Source organism: Ascidia mentula, chromosome 4 (assembly GCF_947561715.1).
Source record: "Ascidia mentula chromosome 4, kaAscMent1.1, whole genome shotgun sequence".
In the NCBI taxonomy this organism is placed as follows: Eukaryota; Metazoa; Chordata; class Ascidiacea; order Phlebobranchia; family Ascidiidae; genus Ascidia; species Ascidia mentula.
In genome coordinates, this window is record NC_138569.1 from 19765653 (window position 1) to 19781930 (window position 16278).

The window sequence follows — 16278 nt, forward strand, 5'->3', positions numbered from 1 at the left end:
GAAGGGTAAAATTACTAAGGAGCCGTTTACGAATGGTTGTAAGCAGGGACAGACTAAAACAATCAAACCGGGCTGTCACATTTGCATCGTATCAACACACTATTACATCAACATGCGTCCGATGACGTCACACCTTATGCTGAGCATGCTTGAAACAATTGATCTCGCACCGCAGAAATTGTGCTGTAATTTCACTTCAAGGTCTAATTTTAATTTTTGAATCAGGGCTGAAATGTTGGGCCCGCTTACAACCTTGTACTAAACACATGTCAGACAACTGCGCGGTGCAATTCTTTGCCTTTGTTCACAGATAAGTTGGTCTGCGTTTTACGGCTTAGTGGCGCCACCTACCGGTGCACTTTTTTCAAACAAATGGCATGGCAGGGTTTGTGGGATATTTGAGGCTCGTATGCACTACATCCTTGTTTGTCGTTATATTCCCGTGTGCGGAGTTTGTGCGAGAATGGGATGCGTTAGGTCGTTTTCGACCCGCAAAAATACAAACACATTGCTGCGAAGTAAACAAGGATATTGTTTTAAATGTCGCGATTCCTAACAACGCATTTGCAAACGTATCTAATTCAAGCAGATGTCGGCCAAGCGCATCAGCTGTGCGTGATTTACGGTGCGGCGGTACTGACACTACTATTCATCTGCTGATGAGCGCTAGAGTTTAAAACAGAGAGTTGGTCTGCTAGATTTAATAGACCAGTGCATTCTGGATTATTCCTCAACGAGTGCAATCGGGCAGTATGATGAATTGTGCGCGTTTCCAAACGGATTTTTTAGAGTGGTTATTTGTAAATAACATTTAATTGATGTACGAGCAAGTTAATGTATTATTCACACATAAAAAAAGGTTTCAAACCCTTTTTTACCCCTTAATAATCAAGAATGTTAATGGCCTGTCTTTCGATAAAGAGCACTTGTATAATATCACCACAGGAAACCAATATACAAATGTTCGATTGCCAAGGTGAAAGAAAACAATACACTCGGTAAAAACAAAAACGATGAAAGTTTAGAAGAAGCCATTACAAAAGAACGTTTGTCACATGAACTGAACGACATTTATCCATATGCAAAAACTGTTTTTGAAAACAATGTATTTTCAGTTCTGAACAGACGTTAGTTTTAACATACAGTTCATATGTACAAAATTTTCAGACAAGTATAGGCATGGAGCGATAAAGCATTTAGACACACAACTTACACGGAAATCCACAGGTCCACAAATTTTCAAGGCAGGGGTGGCAAGCATTGGTTAGGCTAAAATAAAATTTGGGGATTATTTACCAATGTTCTAAGTACACGTTTATTCGGTATATGACTACCGTATCATATACCGTACCTAGAATGATGGCTTTCTTGACCAGAACGTTGATGCAGCGACACCTGTGAAAATACAACTGCACAAGCAATTAGAATAAGGCTATTCTGGTATGTGGTTGTATGACATGTCGATACTGTTTATACTTCACTGTTTAGATATGTCGAGAGATGACAAGAAAACCAACAGATCCAAGATAACCTGCCGCAAAAAGACTAGTGTAAAAAGTGTTCTTGGATGGTATCAGGATGTATGACAAAAGTAACTTATATAAAACCTTTTTGAGACGTTTTTATGTCAAACTACACTTATGTTGAAACATAACAGTATAGCAAAGAGTATAAAGAACTTTAACCGACATTTTAAGGTAGAAACAGGACTTTGCTTTGCGAAGTATCCAGGAATTGTCGTGTAAACCTAACAAAATAAAGAAAAGCATAATACGACAATTCTACAATGGAGCCTAGGTATACAATGCTTGCCACAAACCCCTGATAGTAAAGAGACATTCGAAAAGCTAAAGAAACTTTTTTTGACTTTTAACTACTGTAGAGTAGTAATGGTACATAGACCGACCATTTAGTTAGTAATCGCAGTTCCATTGGATTGTCCAATTCCCTCTGAGATCATCGCGTCATCATCCATTATGAACCCTTGGATTTGTGGTGTTTTTCATTGCATTTGTGGCACATTTCAAATGAAACAGTCCCATCAGCAACATGCAAACAAATGCCACCTTTGCGGTCATCCTTTTTGGGGAGTGAAGGAACATCAGACTCCTTGGATTTTGAGTAGCTGTGGTCGGGAGCACTGTTACTCGTTTCAAAGTTGTTGCACATCTTGATTTTGGGAGAAGCAGCCACTGCCTGTAAAACACTGGCAAGGTCACTTTGGTTCAAAAGAACCTCCCGTAGGTATTCCACTTCATTGTTCAGCTCCGTGACGTCACTTTCCAAAGTCTGAACTCTCTGTTTAAGCGCATCGTTTTCTTTATTTTGATTTTCAACCTTATTTTCCAAACTGTGAATGTATTCTTTCTTCTTCTCGCGATTTTGACGAGCTAACACAGCATTGCGATTGGTGCAAACTTGTTTGGCTTTTGTGGCAGTACTGGAATAAGATAATTTGTTTTTTTTGCTCCTTGTTTTAACTTGCACTTCAGCAGTAACATTGGCCCGCTTTCTTTTTGCAGGGTGATTAGTGGAAGTTGGCTCATCAACCAAATCATTCACCTTGTCATCAGATGTTGGTGGTTTCAAGTCATTTAGTTCGGCAAAAAGTCCATCAATATCATTCATTTCGGTATCAGATTCATTGCCAGAAGACATCTCACTACCATCGTACGGAGGAGTTAGACTGGAGATTCTTCTCAGGCCATAGGATTGTTCCATACAGTTCATAATAACAGGGTCACTGTAAAAAAACGAGCGCTCAAAGTCACTAAATTCATCCAAAAGTCGGTAATTATCTTCACTAATCATTTTTAATAGTAAAAGTCACAACACTCTACAAACCACGCAAAAACGTGACAAAGGCAAACTTTTCCAATAACTTATATGTGCCAAAATTACGCACAGCACACAAAACTACAACAGATAGTTGAGTAATGTTTAGTTACAAATAAAGCAAAATTATCACCCACCATATAAATTGAGCACAAAGTTTGTTCGGCAGCAAAGTTCTCAAAAAACAAAATGAATGAATCCGAAACGCAACCTGTACGTATTTCGTACCACTGCGCATGCGCAAGTTGCGCAACTAAATGGCTGGGGTCGAAGTTCACAAAATTACAGGGTATGCAAAATGAATACTATTATCCCAAAATATACTAAAAAACGTTTGTCCAAAATTATTTGGCATACACACAAATAAAAGAATCAAAGATATTGTAAGAACGTGATTGAAGAACTAGTCAATCTAGTTAGTTTTTGGTTACTGTCTATACCTAAACATTTTTACCCATTATCTGGTGGACTTCTTTCACTTAGCCACAAGGATGACGTAATAGGTTTGGATACATTTAGTTGAATGAAAAGTGTATAAAATTATAACGTTTGAAAGCTTTTTCTGTTAAATTTCTGTTAGTCCATCGACTGCATGATTTCCTCGAATTTGTGGAGACTGCTTTTTTAATAAACTGCACCGAAACTTGACCTATCTTTTTTTTAATAAAACTTTAATGTGGATTTTATAATTAAAATGCCAGAGCTTATTAGTTAAAAAAGAAAATTTTCCGTGGGAACAACAGCAACCATTGTCCGAAGATACCACAAATAGACTTAATCATTGGCCCGTGGAAGACCCTCAAGCCATTTGCCATGACTCATAACTGCAAAGATGCCACTAAGTCTCCGCAATGAGGGCGCGAAAAAAAAATTCGGCTCTGAAAGAAATGCTCACTTACTCCAATGCGCCAGCGCTGATTTTACCAAAGGAAGAATTTCAAAAAAGCAAACTTCCTTCAAACATCGTTAGCCAAACAACAATAGAGCCACCCAACGTATTAAGCCCTGCCCACTTGACACTCAATCCTGCGCACCCCTTGAAGTACAGCGCAGGATTGTGGGTTTCAGCGCATCAAACGCTGTCCGTTCACGGCGAAGACCAAGTTTACGAGATACCGGCATTCCCGAGTCAGTCCACGACGCGACGAGAAGTCGTTCTCACGGTAAAACAGTGCGACTTTCACGCGATTACCAATGTTAGCTAAGCGTTTGGGAAAAAAGCATCAGGGAAAACAGTCCACACCACTTTGCCCAAAATAATGAATTGTGAATCATTTTGACGAATTTCTTATTTACAAAAAATTATTTTTAGGTGGTGGCTAGTCTACGATTTTGGTTGTAAAATCAATTGTAATTTAGCTACATTTCATTATTTTCCAAACGCAGAATACCAGTCACTTATACCACAGCGAGAATGACTGCTCCTCTTAAATATTCAACATCATAAACCAGGATCGGGATTCCAAGTGGTTACCATAAGATCCTGGAGTCGTATTTCCACAAGGGCAAAACCTCACCTTGGATCCTTTGACCCACAGAGCCGCGCCACCCAAACAGAACGTGCAGGATTACCTCAATCCCAGGTTCCCAATTGTCCCGAGGCATTTTCCAGGCGAGTTCGCGCAGTAACTTGGGGCGGTCACCGCGAAAACCCATCACAGCCCCGATGGTGAAACACGACACCCACTTAGGGTCAGGATAAACGGCTGGGCCCCGGCGGCCATGCGATGGGGACCCCGTCTTTGTAATCGGACGCTTTAAGTTCAAGATGTCCCGTCACCCTGTGATACTGACTTTTTCATTGCTTTTCGAGCAAAAACTTTCAACGTTGTGGTAAACTGTTCAAAGTTTCCAAGCGATGAAAAGGAGCTGTTTGTTTTTAGCAAAGCGGTAGAGTCAAGCCGTGTGGCCTCTGCCATTTCCGACTCGTTGTCTATGGGAATATCATTTCAACGGGAAAGAATACTTGTCAAACGCATTTCCCACAACACTAAGTGTTACAAACAGGACTAAAAGCAACCTTAATGGTTTTTTTACAGTTTGAGTAAAGAAGTTGTTGTTGACTCTGTTCAACACAATAGAGAAAATTATTTGCCGAAAATTTATTTGTCATACACATAATGAAAATAATTAAACATATCGTAAGCAAGCATGTGATTGGAGAACAAGTCAATTTGGTAAGCTTTTGGTTATTGTCTATAAACAGTTTTAACCATGATCTGATGAACTTGTGCGATTAGGCTGCAAGCATGACGTCATAAATTTTTATACTTTTCGAGGAGTCAATTCATAGAAGGTCTTGTTATCGGTACTTTTCAACACAACGAACGTTAGGGTTTATATAAATAAAAAAATGTTAAACGTGTTCGGACATTCATTCCTCAAGACTCATTTTTCAATTATCGCCTAATTTTTACTCGTTGAGGCCACGTTACTTCAATGGCAAACGAACTAACGGTTACGCGATCGCCCACGAAGCTGCGTTAAAAACTACAGAATCTGTTTGGCTCGTGACCAAGTTGCTGAAACCTTGAAACCCTCCTGCCTCAGCTTCCCGGTTAATGTTCTGCAATCGAGACTTTTCATGCGAGGGTCAACTCAAGATAATTGTATTTTGGCAACATCGGCGCGCGCCAGAAAATTGAGACGGCCGTTCACTTACAAGTGGCGTGTTTTCTGTTTTCGTTGAAAGTTTCATGCCTTGCAATGATGTATACGAGCGTAACGGACCACACACGCGCAACACGCGTCCACGCACCTGTTATGAATTTACAAACAATGGGGTTCGGTTTCGTCGAGAAATACGAAAATATGTCTATGTCATAAATATGGCGAGAAAAAACGGGGAACGGATTTGTACAAAACGAGGCATCGACATCGTGAACAAAGATAAATAACAGAGAGTTAAAGATGCTGATTGACACAACGTAATACTGCGAAATAGCACAGCGACTAGAGTTTCACGGCGCAACTCCGTATATAGGGACCCGCCCACGGATGGATCTTGTCGCAAAAGAATTCCATAGTTAATGAAAGGAATTGGAAAAAGTACACAGGGCAAAACGAAAACAGTTTCGGAACTAATCGGCATAAAAAAGACAGTACCCACGTAATTACGTTCACTTTTATACAAAACTGAAAGAGTGCAGGCATGAATAAGCAGCACTTTGTTGGTTAATGTTATGCGATGTTGTAATGATATGCGAACATGTGTCACCGGCATGGCGCAGTGACATGTGGCAAAGACATGGCGCAGTGACGTGTGGCAGCAGCGGGCGTTCTCTGTCACAGTGAGGTTGCTTATTTGGCAACGTAACTCAGGGTCGTTTGGCGGACGAGGTACAAATCAAGAGGTTCATCAATACATGGCGGCCGCATCCACTGCTGTTGGCTCTAGAGGTGGCGGATAAAACGTGTCCGCAACAGCTGTGGGTGCCGTGTTAGCGTACGCTTCTTGCCCACATGTATATGCGCCATTGGATGTCAAATAGGGCGGTGTCGCAATCGCATAGGAAGCGAGAGAGTCGCACAACGTGGTCTGCTGGTTGTATTGATCCGACGCTACAGGGTAGTAATAGAGCGGCGGTTGTGCGCTGTTTGTGTCCATGTAGCCTGTGTAGCTCATTTCCTGGTGCTGGGAAACTTGCTGTGCTCCTGAAGTGTAGCTGTAAGGCGCCCCTGTGTTAAAACCGCTCATGTTTGAAGCTGACGAACTGCTTAAACGCGGAATGGGCGCTGCTTCTGTACTGCTAATCGAAGTCTCCAAACCGTTACAATAGTAGCCGGACATGGTGCTTGAGGAGTCGCTCCAGGAGTTGCGATTGCTGTAGTCGGATTGCGGGTGCTGGTTTGAATAATGGCCAGGATTGTACGGAGAAGGAACGAAAGACGAATCGTCGCCATGGGGAAGGTGCTGGTTTGTTGCTGCTGCTGTTGTGTTGGTGGAAAAAGCGTCGGTTTCGGTCGGCGGGGGGACACTGGGCGCCACTTGCTTGAGGGTTTCAGCATAGCTCGGCAGGCGTGGAGACTGTGTTGAAGAATAGATATACTTAAAGTTAGACAATGATGGATAACGGTTACTTCTAGTATAAGTTTATGAATTTTGCAGCATTGTGATAATTTTGTCAATTTTTGTTTGCATATTTAGTTTTGTCCAAACTTTACTGACCTGTGTGTATGTATATCCGTATCTCTCGGTATTATTGGTGACTTGAATCGCCTGAGCTAGGCCGTGAAAGTCGAATTTGTATGCGTACCTCTTGCCGTGCACTTTAGTCATTATGTTCTTGTCATAATAATATCTGCAAAGAATGTTAATGGATCGGTAACAAATCGTAAATAAACGACCATTTAGATTCAAAGTCTAAACAAATGTTAAACAAAGTGGTTGAATGAAATGTTTTTGCACAAACCTTAACGCACGACTGAGTTTGTCGTAATTCATGTTCGGTTTGCTCTTTCTCTCCCCCCAGCGGCGAGCCACCTCGTCAGGATCCACCATTTTGAATTCGCCGCTCGTTCCTTCCCACGTGATACAACTCGAGTTGACGGAATCGCTGAGCAACTCAAGTAGGAACTGCCAGAGTTGGATTTGTCCGCCTCCTAACAAAATATGTTGAAACACCTGTTAGGTCGAAATCCCGTGTAAACACGCGCACTTTCATCCGGCCGAGACGTATTACAAAACATAAGCCAAAGACATCAATCGCCACAAACCAATCACAATTTTCTTACCTTGCTTACACAGGCGGCTGCAGAGGGGACCCAGAAGGCTGTAGGTTTCTGCGAGAACAAAAAACGGCACAGTTAGAGGCGTTGAAATATCATGGCGGGCCAAAGCGCGCCGATGCGTGCCCGTCGACAAACCAATTAACATGTTTCCGCAACAAACAGTAAAGCAATCTGAACCTGCTACGTACCTTCAAGTGATAGCTTCTCGCTCCCGGTGTCGGCTCCTTGGTAGATAGCGCGATAGTCTGCGAGAAACAAAAGTAGGAATATTAGATGGGTTCGTGGTCGACTGCGTTCGCCGCGTGCGCCACAAGAGCTATTACTCAAGCTTTCGACAACCGAATGCTGCATGTTGGTGTAAATTGTGCTATTGTGCAGCTTGTGTGTATTGTTGGTTTTGCGGCCCTTTCTAACGATGACAAGCGCCTGTTCGCAACCACTTACTGATACTGCACAGTGTTTTGGAAGTGTCGGGCGCCGGCGGGAAATCAAGACAACGACGACAGGTAGTTTTGGGAGCAGGGTTATAAAGCAGAAGCACATTTAAAGGTCGCCACAGGGGAGAGGCTCAACAAATTTGTTGCAGTCATGTCAAACGCAGACGACGCGTATCCACCCGTCTCAGTCTGGTCGAGAACATCACCCCAAACGTGAAAGTGTTCGCGTGCGCCAGCAGCTTGAAATGAAGCATTAAAAATACGGTTGTTGCGCAAGCTTAACCGTAATTGCCATTCAAACTGGATGCTCGCTTCAATTCTGGTGAGTTTGATTTGCGCCCGGCGCGTGGTCGCACGGGACTTGATTGGTCCAGCACACACAGCGGACTGGATTTTACTCCAATCACTATCCTCAGGTTTTACTTAAAGCTCCATGTTCGCATTGACGTGTTCGCGCCGCATTTTTAACGTCCGAGGGCAAAAAGCTTTTACCGTTTTCGCGTGATCCGCGTAATCTAATTTACCGCGGGTGAAAGGGCGCTTTAGTGGAGGGCGCACGCGCGAATCTATCACTCGGCGGGCAGTTTCGGAGCGCTGGTGTCCACTGGCAGCCAAAGATGGCAAGCAAAGAGCGGGCGAGATCAGATCAGCGCTCCACAGCTTGCCACGTTGGGACGCACACAGTGACAGTTCTCGCGAGACTAGCGAGACGAATGACGCAAGGCTCCGAAAATAGTGTTTTTCGTCATTTTGTTTGTCTGTGCGCGTGACCTACGGCCTTGCAGACACCAAAACCAATTTGCAAATCGGTGTCACATTGCAGAAGCTTCACGGGTGGCGTGGGGCACATGAGCTGCGGTGAATGGCGGTGGGCGCTAACTGCCCTCGACTGTATACACACTCAACACATTGTATCAAGCCGGGGCTGTAGAACGGATTTTGTTACCGCTGACGCAACTGCATCCATACTATTTCCCGTTTTTTTGTTATTGTTATGGAGCAGAGCATTAGGGGCACTATTGTTTGTGTGGTTGTTTATTTATGAACGCTTGAAAGATGTCGCACACAATGTGCACTTATTTTCGTTCCTGTACCGCAAGGGTTAAAAGCATTCTAAATACTGGATTGCATTGTAATGTTCTTTAGCAAATTCGTATGTTTAGAATATCGCTGGTGCTAAACAGACCGAAGACTTCATTTGAAAAGTTTGTATGTACCTTCTATTGTCAGAGGGGCATTGATCGTCCCAAGTTTCTCGGATTTAATGGCCGGCAATTGATGTATTGCAGCTGCGATAGTAAAGATCGTCATTAGTGCAAAAAAACCTGCTTAAAACACAATCATGCATACCTTGTTTGAGGAACTTCATGTGTTGCACTAAAACTTCGCTGTTGTAACGTGTCGTGTACTTGGACAAGTCCTCCACGGTCATCTTGCACAGTTCGGGGCCGCGGATGTGTGAAAACTTTCCGAGGTCGATGTGATGGAGTCCGTACTCATTGACGACCCATTCCAGCCACAACATTACGTGATACGAGGTCCACATCAGAGGGTCTGTGGGAGTAGGCTTATTTTAGAATTGCTTTCAAATGTCTCAAAGTATTGTACATTACGTATGGAGAAACAGTACATTACAATTTTTGGTGACCCCGATTGTGAACGTATGCAGAGAAATAGATAAATCGTTCAGCAAAATCTTTGTACTAGACATTTTCATGTCTTAACTTCTCTTTCGTGACCAAAGATTCGGTTTAGACTTATTATGCCGACTTAGGGTACACTCTCTTTATTCTTTCGCTATGTAAACATGATATGAAACGATAATCTTGGTCCGATGAAAGCTGGGAGGTCATGAACTTCGCTTTGTCATACACAGAGATCCTAAATCCCTGCGGTTTCATTTATAAACGTCCCTGAAACTGAGACCACGTTGTTGCCACATGGAGAAGTGGCACGCGATCCTTTCACCGTCAATCAGCGAATCGTCCTGTTTGGCGATCCACCAAAGGCGGAGTCGTGCTTGGGGCGATCCCTGGACCCTGACTCGACACGATTCGCGCGTTTACAGGAGGATTAGCGTTGGCTGGGCTGTCAGCGCTTGGGGCCCTACTTCAAACGCCCCCCGCTAGTGACAATTGGCAACATAGGGAACTGTCTTATGGAGTGGGAAAATATGCGACACAGGGAGGGGGCAATATTGTTTACGCTCCACCGTCACAAGCGCCGTGTTGCGAGTTGCGGTAAGCACGACAGGAGGAACCCAATGGTAAATGGCGACTGTAAACCAAGTTGCGGGCTGTGCAACCCCCAATTTCTTCCCTTTCGCTGTCGTGGAGGCAAACCTAAGCCGATAGTCAAAATATTGTCGCGCACATGGGAGTTTATTTTTGTGCGCGGTTTTAAAGGCGTTTTGTCTCAAAAAGTCCCGCAAAGACCTGCCCTGGCCTTTTGTTCGGTGACAGGGGGGTAAATAAACCAACCGTGGAAACAAATTCATCACCTGCTGGCACGAGGACTCGCTTCTCCTTCTTTTGTCCTGATTGAAACTGCTGGGTGTCCTGGAGAGTCGGTCCACCAAACGGAGGATGCGATTGCCTTGGAACATTCAACGGAGGTTGGTGATACGAACTGCCATTGTTAGGAAACGCTGTACTTGCCATAGGTCTGTGAATAAGACCTGAATTAGTGCTGGATATTGGTATCATTGATTTTATATTTGTAATGTGAAAAATGTATGAAAAATCAGGTGTGCAATATGGTTGCTTCACTGTTTGCATGAACAAACTACATTGAATGTATTCGCAACTGTTGTATACGCCTTGAATTCGTACATGTTTCAGCACATTTCCATCCACTTACCCGGTTTGCATCATGCCGGGGTGATGGTCGAAGCCGGGGTCAACTCTTTCGGTTTTAACGTTGTAATCTTCGTCGCAAGAATACCCGGAGTTTCTGTTTCCCGGAGTCTGGTATAAAAAGGAAACGTTATGACCAACAAACAAGCAGATGTCAAGTACGAGTATTAACTTACGGTACTTCCGCCACTTATGCACATCGATGTCGAATCGTAGAAAGAAAACATTGTGTTTTCGTTATTCTGCCATGACCTGGTCTTATCACTGCAACAAAAATAATGCATATCGATTGTTAATAATTTCCCTCAACCAAATATTGAGTTAAAAGCAAACAAACCTATTTATGTTGGGACTGCCCTGGGTGTCGCCGAATTGATTAAACAAGGCCCTTGGTGGCGTGCCCAAAACTGCCGGAGACGAAGCTGATGACGACATGGATGACGTGGATGAAAGTGATGTCATCGTCGGTGGTGATGAAGGTTGTGTGGATGGTGAGTGTGCTGTTGTGTCGAATGCGACAAAGGAGGCTTTTTGAGGTGGCGAGTGGTGAAAAACGTCGAAAAGTGAATTGTCGTCACAAACGAGAGAGAGCGCTTCCTGCACATAAAAGTTAAAGGCGTTTATATAAAGTGTTTAGAATGTTGCACGGCGCGAAAAACAATACGGAATAAAAGCTTGTGAATTTGTATGTTTGACAACACTCCTTGTAGGGTAGCCGACCCCCGGTGAGGCAGGCGCCGAAGCCGAAGACCCGACGACTGATCGCTAGGTGATACCTGGCGGTGCATTGGTGCTGATCAACACCTTCACGCCTTGTTCGTCGGACTGGTTATTTGATGCCTTGACAAGTTAAAGCCTCGCGTCAAGTGGGCGAGAGCTCAATGAAATCTCAATGGGTGACGGAAGGCCCACGAGACTCGTTTCTCATTTTCCATGCTGCGGCCGCCGAAAGTGCATCGTAAAATCCGTTAGCAAATAGAAATTTTATAGCGCACGCCTTTCTTGAAACAATTATTTGCAAAAGAACGTCGGGCTTGGCTGCTCAGAGACCCTCAAAACTCCCGTCCCGCAACAAGTTGTTTGTGTGTAAAAACTGCTGAAAGTGTATTTATCATCGGCCAGAGTTCAAACGATAAAGCAAGCGCGTTAACCATTGAAAGGCTCCAATGCGGAACCGGTTGCCGCTTCTCGTTTCACGCCCCCGTACTCCCGAGGTCGCAGGGCATTTGCTACGACAAAGCCGTTTGAACGGCGGTCTTGGTATTGACCTGGGTATACCGCCTCTCGCTACTAACGAGTCTGCGGGTCTCGCCGACGGGAACGTGGCTGCCAGGCAGTCGGCAGCGCAAACTTAAAAGCGATTAGTGGCAAAAATAGTTTAGAGGCTCGAGGACTTGGCGGGCCACGCGGTTCGAAATGAAAGTCGTTTGTTTTTTCCTATTTGGCCGCCGTATCAAAACACCCCTGGGAGTCGGCTTGGCGCGCGCAAGATTAGATAACGTCAAGAGATGCCGCTCGGCCAATTGAATTCGAAGTGGACGACGAGACATGCCGGAAAATGTGCAAAGATCATGATTGATGACGGATGGACGATGAAGTGCATTAAAACCGCTCAAAACTTTTGCTTTATATGGATGCTTTGGGATATCTTCCGAGAGTTAGCATTTATATAATTTTACCCCTTTGTATTTAAACGCTAAATCCCTTTGTCTTACTCACTGGACCCGGCGACCTAAGAATAAAGGCCTTTCGATGAGTCGGCACCAGTTTAGAGCATTTATCGTGCCAGGTTACGTTTGACTTCTAGTCATTCAAAAGCCTGGACGAATGGGATCGTTGAAACTCAAAGCGACGAGGTCGAGAAACCACACGCGCTACTTCTCGTTGTTTGGGCGAGGGGCCCGAGGGAGGTGATCGTAAATACATGGGGCCACACACAGGGGCCGATAGATGGCAAAGGCCAAACTGATTCATCGTGGCGATAACTGTAAACATAAGAGTGCAGAACACGCGATCGGCGGCGATTTGCTATTGTCGCGGAGATGTGCTGGTTGGAGAACAATGCACGTGGCTCGCGAGTCCTCCCGGAATTAACAGTCGACGCCGGGTGCTTTGATCCATTTTGGGGCGGGAGCAAAAACAACAAACCCGGCCACAAGTTACCATAAATCCGACATTGTGGCTCTTTCTGAATGTGCTACCGTGTGTGACTTGAAATAAGGAGTTGCGCACGAGGACTGGCAGCAGTGCAATGATATTTTTTGTTCGGCATAAAGTAACCAGCGACTACCGATTGTTTCTTCCATTAAAGTTTAGGAATTTTTGTTTGAATGTAATGTTGGATGAATGAAGACAAATTTACAACTGAATTTCATTACTTGTGGGATCATGTACTATGTTCTTCTTGAATAAACTCGTATTTAAAGTTCTAGTTGTGTTTCAACAAGTGGCGAATGAAAGAGATGAAACAACCCACGAAAATAAATATACTTTCCGCTAGCATCGTCAGGGCGTAATACCCGTGCTTATGTTTGGCCTTAAGGAATTTACTTCCATCCTGCACATTAACATAAACTTACACGCGACCGGCAATGAACGCGGGACGACGGCCAGACAATCCAATGTACGCCGCTAGTTTGTGTTTCCGAACACGACGCACCAGCGTCCGGGAACGTTCGCTCACGACATACAGCTTTGTTTACGTCACATATCCCCGTGTCTTCCCAGCTATCAGGGGGTCGCATATCGACATATACCAGCGGACAGATGCGCGTCTACCATAGACGCACAGTAAATGAGCGCCTATATGACCGTCTCTATAAGCTCGGTTTCCGGATCAGTGCACTTGAACTGCTGCAGTTCTGCGGCCCCGGGTTCGCACCAGACGTCCTTTCGGCAAACAGAAGGGGCCAGCAGGGGTCAGAGGTTAAGCCACGATGCATGTCCTTAGCGCCGTCAGTTTTAGCCTAATTTTGGTCTGTTTAACTCCGGGAAAACGAAACCATGGCGGATGCAACCGACAATTGTCTCCACCTTGGGGATAATAATTAGGATCGAGACTCAAATTAGGTTTGTAACTCTGGGACGACAAAGTGGTTTAAAGCAATGAGATAGGACGTTTCCAGACGCCAGGTGGCACTGGGATCTTACCTAGCGTTACGCGCAATTGCAACACCAATTGATCGAGGGGTAAGCGTCGAAAAAACGTGGTAGAAGGCCGGATAATGTGGATAAAATGTACAGACCCGGGGACTTAATTATCAACTCTCCCGCATCTCCCGTAAACAGCTGCAGATTCGTTTGGAAATGATCCTAATGAACACACTGTCATGACCGGATATTTGATGTTTTACTGACATTCGAATAAAAATGTTAAAACAATCACATTGGGCAGTTTTTGAGGGAAATAGGATTGGAAAAATTGCTTTGTTAACGACAACAAGACACACCATTAATCATATCGCGTCTGCAGACCAATTACCGCGCCCAACAGTTGCCACTCATTCGACAGGTTAATCCAAGCCGGGACCTTTGCCTCGTGCCTTCTCGTTCTCACCCAAAAAGTTTGCGTGGTGCGGTCAGACGAGTGGACAGTTCACACGCGCGTACCATGTAATCGTGAGAAAACGGAGGCCAAGACCATGAGAATGCTTGAGCGCAGAAATCGTGCACCGATTTTAAGGCTCAAAAGAAGTAACATGGCCAGCTCTGATTTAGTGATCTCATATCGAATGCCTGTACGTTTAGAGTTGTGCTTGTGAACAACTAAAAGAAAAGTGACGCTACGTTTGTCAATGCGTAGTTGTAATGTGGGTTGAAACGAAGATTCAGAAATTAGGAAAATGTACATGCGAACCTCCTGTTTTATGTGATTTTTTGATTGCATGAAACCAGTCCACGTGATGAAGAAAACTTCTTTCGATAACGATTTTAGCATTACCCATGTCATTTTTATTTCATTGTGTGTATCGTTCATTTGCGTTGTATTTTTTGCGCAAAATGCAAATGATTTAATCTGATTTTCGTAGACTTCAACTATCTGATTAAAAATTTAAGTTAGGTCAAAAATGTTTACCGGTCTACAACCGGAACGTAGCCAGACAGTTACAGTCACGCGCGATTTGCATCGGCCGTCTTAGGATCCGGGGATCATTTGATCCGATTTCGAAGACGACACACCACAGGAAATAACCACGGTTAAGCCAAAGCCGCAACGGCGCACAATCTCGGGTTTACATTGGAAATTCATAAAAATTTGAAGAAATTGAACAAACACTTACCTTGACGTATGCTGACGTATCCGGCACTGTCTGCGTCATGACGTAATTGCAGAGAAGGAATAAAAGCTTCCGAACCCGTCGCACTTTGAACTTTAATCAACGAAAGCGTTCGGTTGATCCTTGCTACAGATCCACGGATAGGTGATAGAAATCAAGCGAGATCCGCTTCTGGTGATTTAACTGTTAAATGAGCTGACGGTAACCTCTTAGCTCTATCGAGTGCTATATCAACATCAACGACAAAGCGATTTGAAACTGACGCCACTACGCCGCATTCGCCTCCTTTTAAGCTGGGGCGAATAACTGGGGCTCACGGGGTATAGGCGAAGGCGCCAGAAAAAAAGCGCAACTCTTCGCCAGTGCAGTGGAGCAAGAAGGAGAGAAGAAAAAAAAATGTATTTGGGTTCTGGGGCAAAGCGCCACAAGCGCGAACCGCAGAAGCAACCAGTATGCGAATGGGGACTCCGGGGCGGTTGCCTTGCTCTGATCTGTCGTTATTTGGCATTTGCATTGGCAGATGAAAGATGACGGGCAAACGGGCAAAGCATAGGTGCGGCGTGCCATTGGCAGTCGCCGCGGTTCAATGCGACCGAAGGCGGTGCAATTCCAAAATGCTTTCCCACACCCAGGTACCGACGTGCCGCCAAACCGATTTTACATTCGCGGTTGGCCTGGGAAAGATTGTGGCAGTAAATATGATACGACCCCGCCTATAAACGGCGACGGATTGTGAAAGATGGTCGCCAACCATTGCCATCTCTCAGTGACTCTATTAAAGCGAAACGGTTGAAATGTGCGCATGACATTGTGTCGGCGATTAGGGCTGTCCGCAAGCCTCTCAGGCGCTTTCGAAACATAACCCAGATCCTGTACAAAATTGGGGGGTATAAAAAAAGACCTAGGACATTGCCTCCTTCATGTCCCACGTCATCAGTCGCTTTGTTGAGGAAATAAAATGCCCAGTTGGTTGGAAACGTCATCGGCTGTGGGAAAGATTATGAGACTTATTTGTTTGCGTGTGGAACTACGCTGTTGAGCAAAAGTAACATGAACCGCTTTCAAACAACGCAACACCGACATTTTGGACAATGGAAATTTTGTATTTAGAAAATAGTTGAAAACTGCTTCCAAATATAAAGT

General features: G+C 44.4%; 2 protein-coding genes across 6 annotated transcripts; both read right to left on the reverse strand.

Moving 5' to 3' along the window:
* Positions 1-948: 948 nt before the first annotated feature.
* Positions 949-3057, reverse strand: LOC145898509 (CREB/ATF bZIP transcription factor-like). 5 transcript variants are annotated; one of them, XR_014402432.1, is made up of 5 exons: positions 2973-3057; positions 1907-2743; positions 1690-1747; positions 1352-1531; positions 949-1269 (listed from the first exon to the last, which is right to left on the reverse strand). XR_014402432.1 is itself a non-coding variant. In XM_082986992.1 (2 exons), exon 2 carries the CDS (start codon positions 2728-2730, stop codon positions 1975-1977), a length of 756 nt encoding a protein of 251 aa, XP_082843118.1. In that variant the 5' UTR covers positions 2731-2743; positions 2973-3057; the 3' UTR covers positions 949-1974. The 5 variants fall into 5 exon arrangements, 1 of the variants encoding a protein (XP_082843118.1); XR_014402430.1 differs by having other exon boundaries at positions 1352-1747; XR_014402431.1 differs by having other exon boundaries at positions 1690-2743.
* Positions 3058-5490: 2433 nt separating this feature from the next.
* Positions 5491-15359, reverse strand: LOC145897798 (uncharacterized). The gene is made up of 12 exons (XM_082986243.1): positions 15139-15359; positions 11196-11455; positions 11035-11122; positions 10863-10969; positions 10504-10667; positions 9354-9557; positions 9221-9292; positions 7755-7811; positions 7570-7617; positions 7248-7437; positions 7004-7136; positions 5491-6862 (listed from the first exon to the last, which is right to left on the reverse strand). Exons 1-12 carry the CDS (start codon positions 15175-15177, stop codon positions 6194-6196), a joined length of 2031 nt encoding a protein of 676 aa, XP_082842369.1. The 5' UTR covers positions 15178-15359; the 3' UTR covers positions 5491-6193.
* Between the last annotated feature and the right edge of the window lie 919 nt (positions 15360-16278).

Excerpts from the sequence above, each read along its gene's own strand:
- LOC145898509 (XM_082986992.1), bottom strand. The coding sequence starts at position 2,730 with ATGAACTGTATGGAACAATCCTATGGCCTGAGAAGAATCTCCAGTCTA.
- LOC145897798 (XM_082986243.1), bottom strand. The coding sequence starts at position 15,177 with ATGACGCAGACAGTGCCGGATACGTCAGCATACGTCAAG. Across the intron at positions 10,970-11,034 it reads GCATAAGTGGCGGAAGTACC|ACTCCGGGAAACAGAAACTC; the intron begins GTAAGTTAATAC and ends TTTTTATACCAG. Across the intron at positions 9,293-9,353 it reads CATGAAGTTCCTCAAACAAG|CTGCAATACATCAATTGCCG; the intron begins GTATGCATGATT and ends TTACTATCGCAG.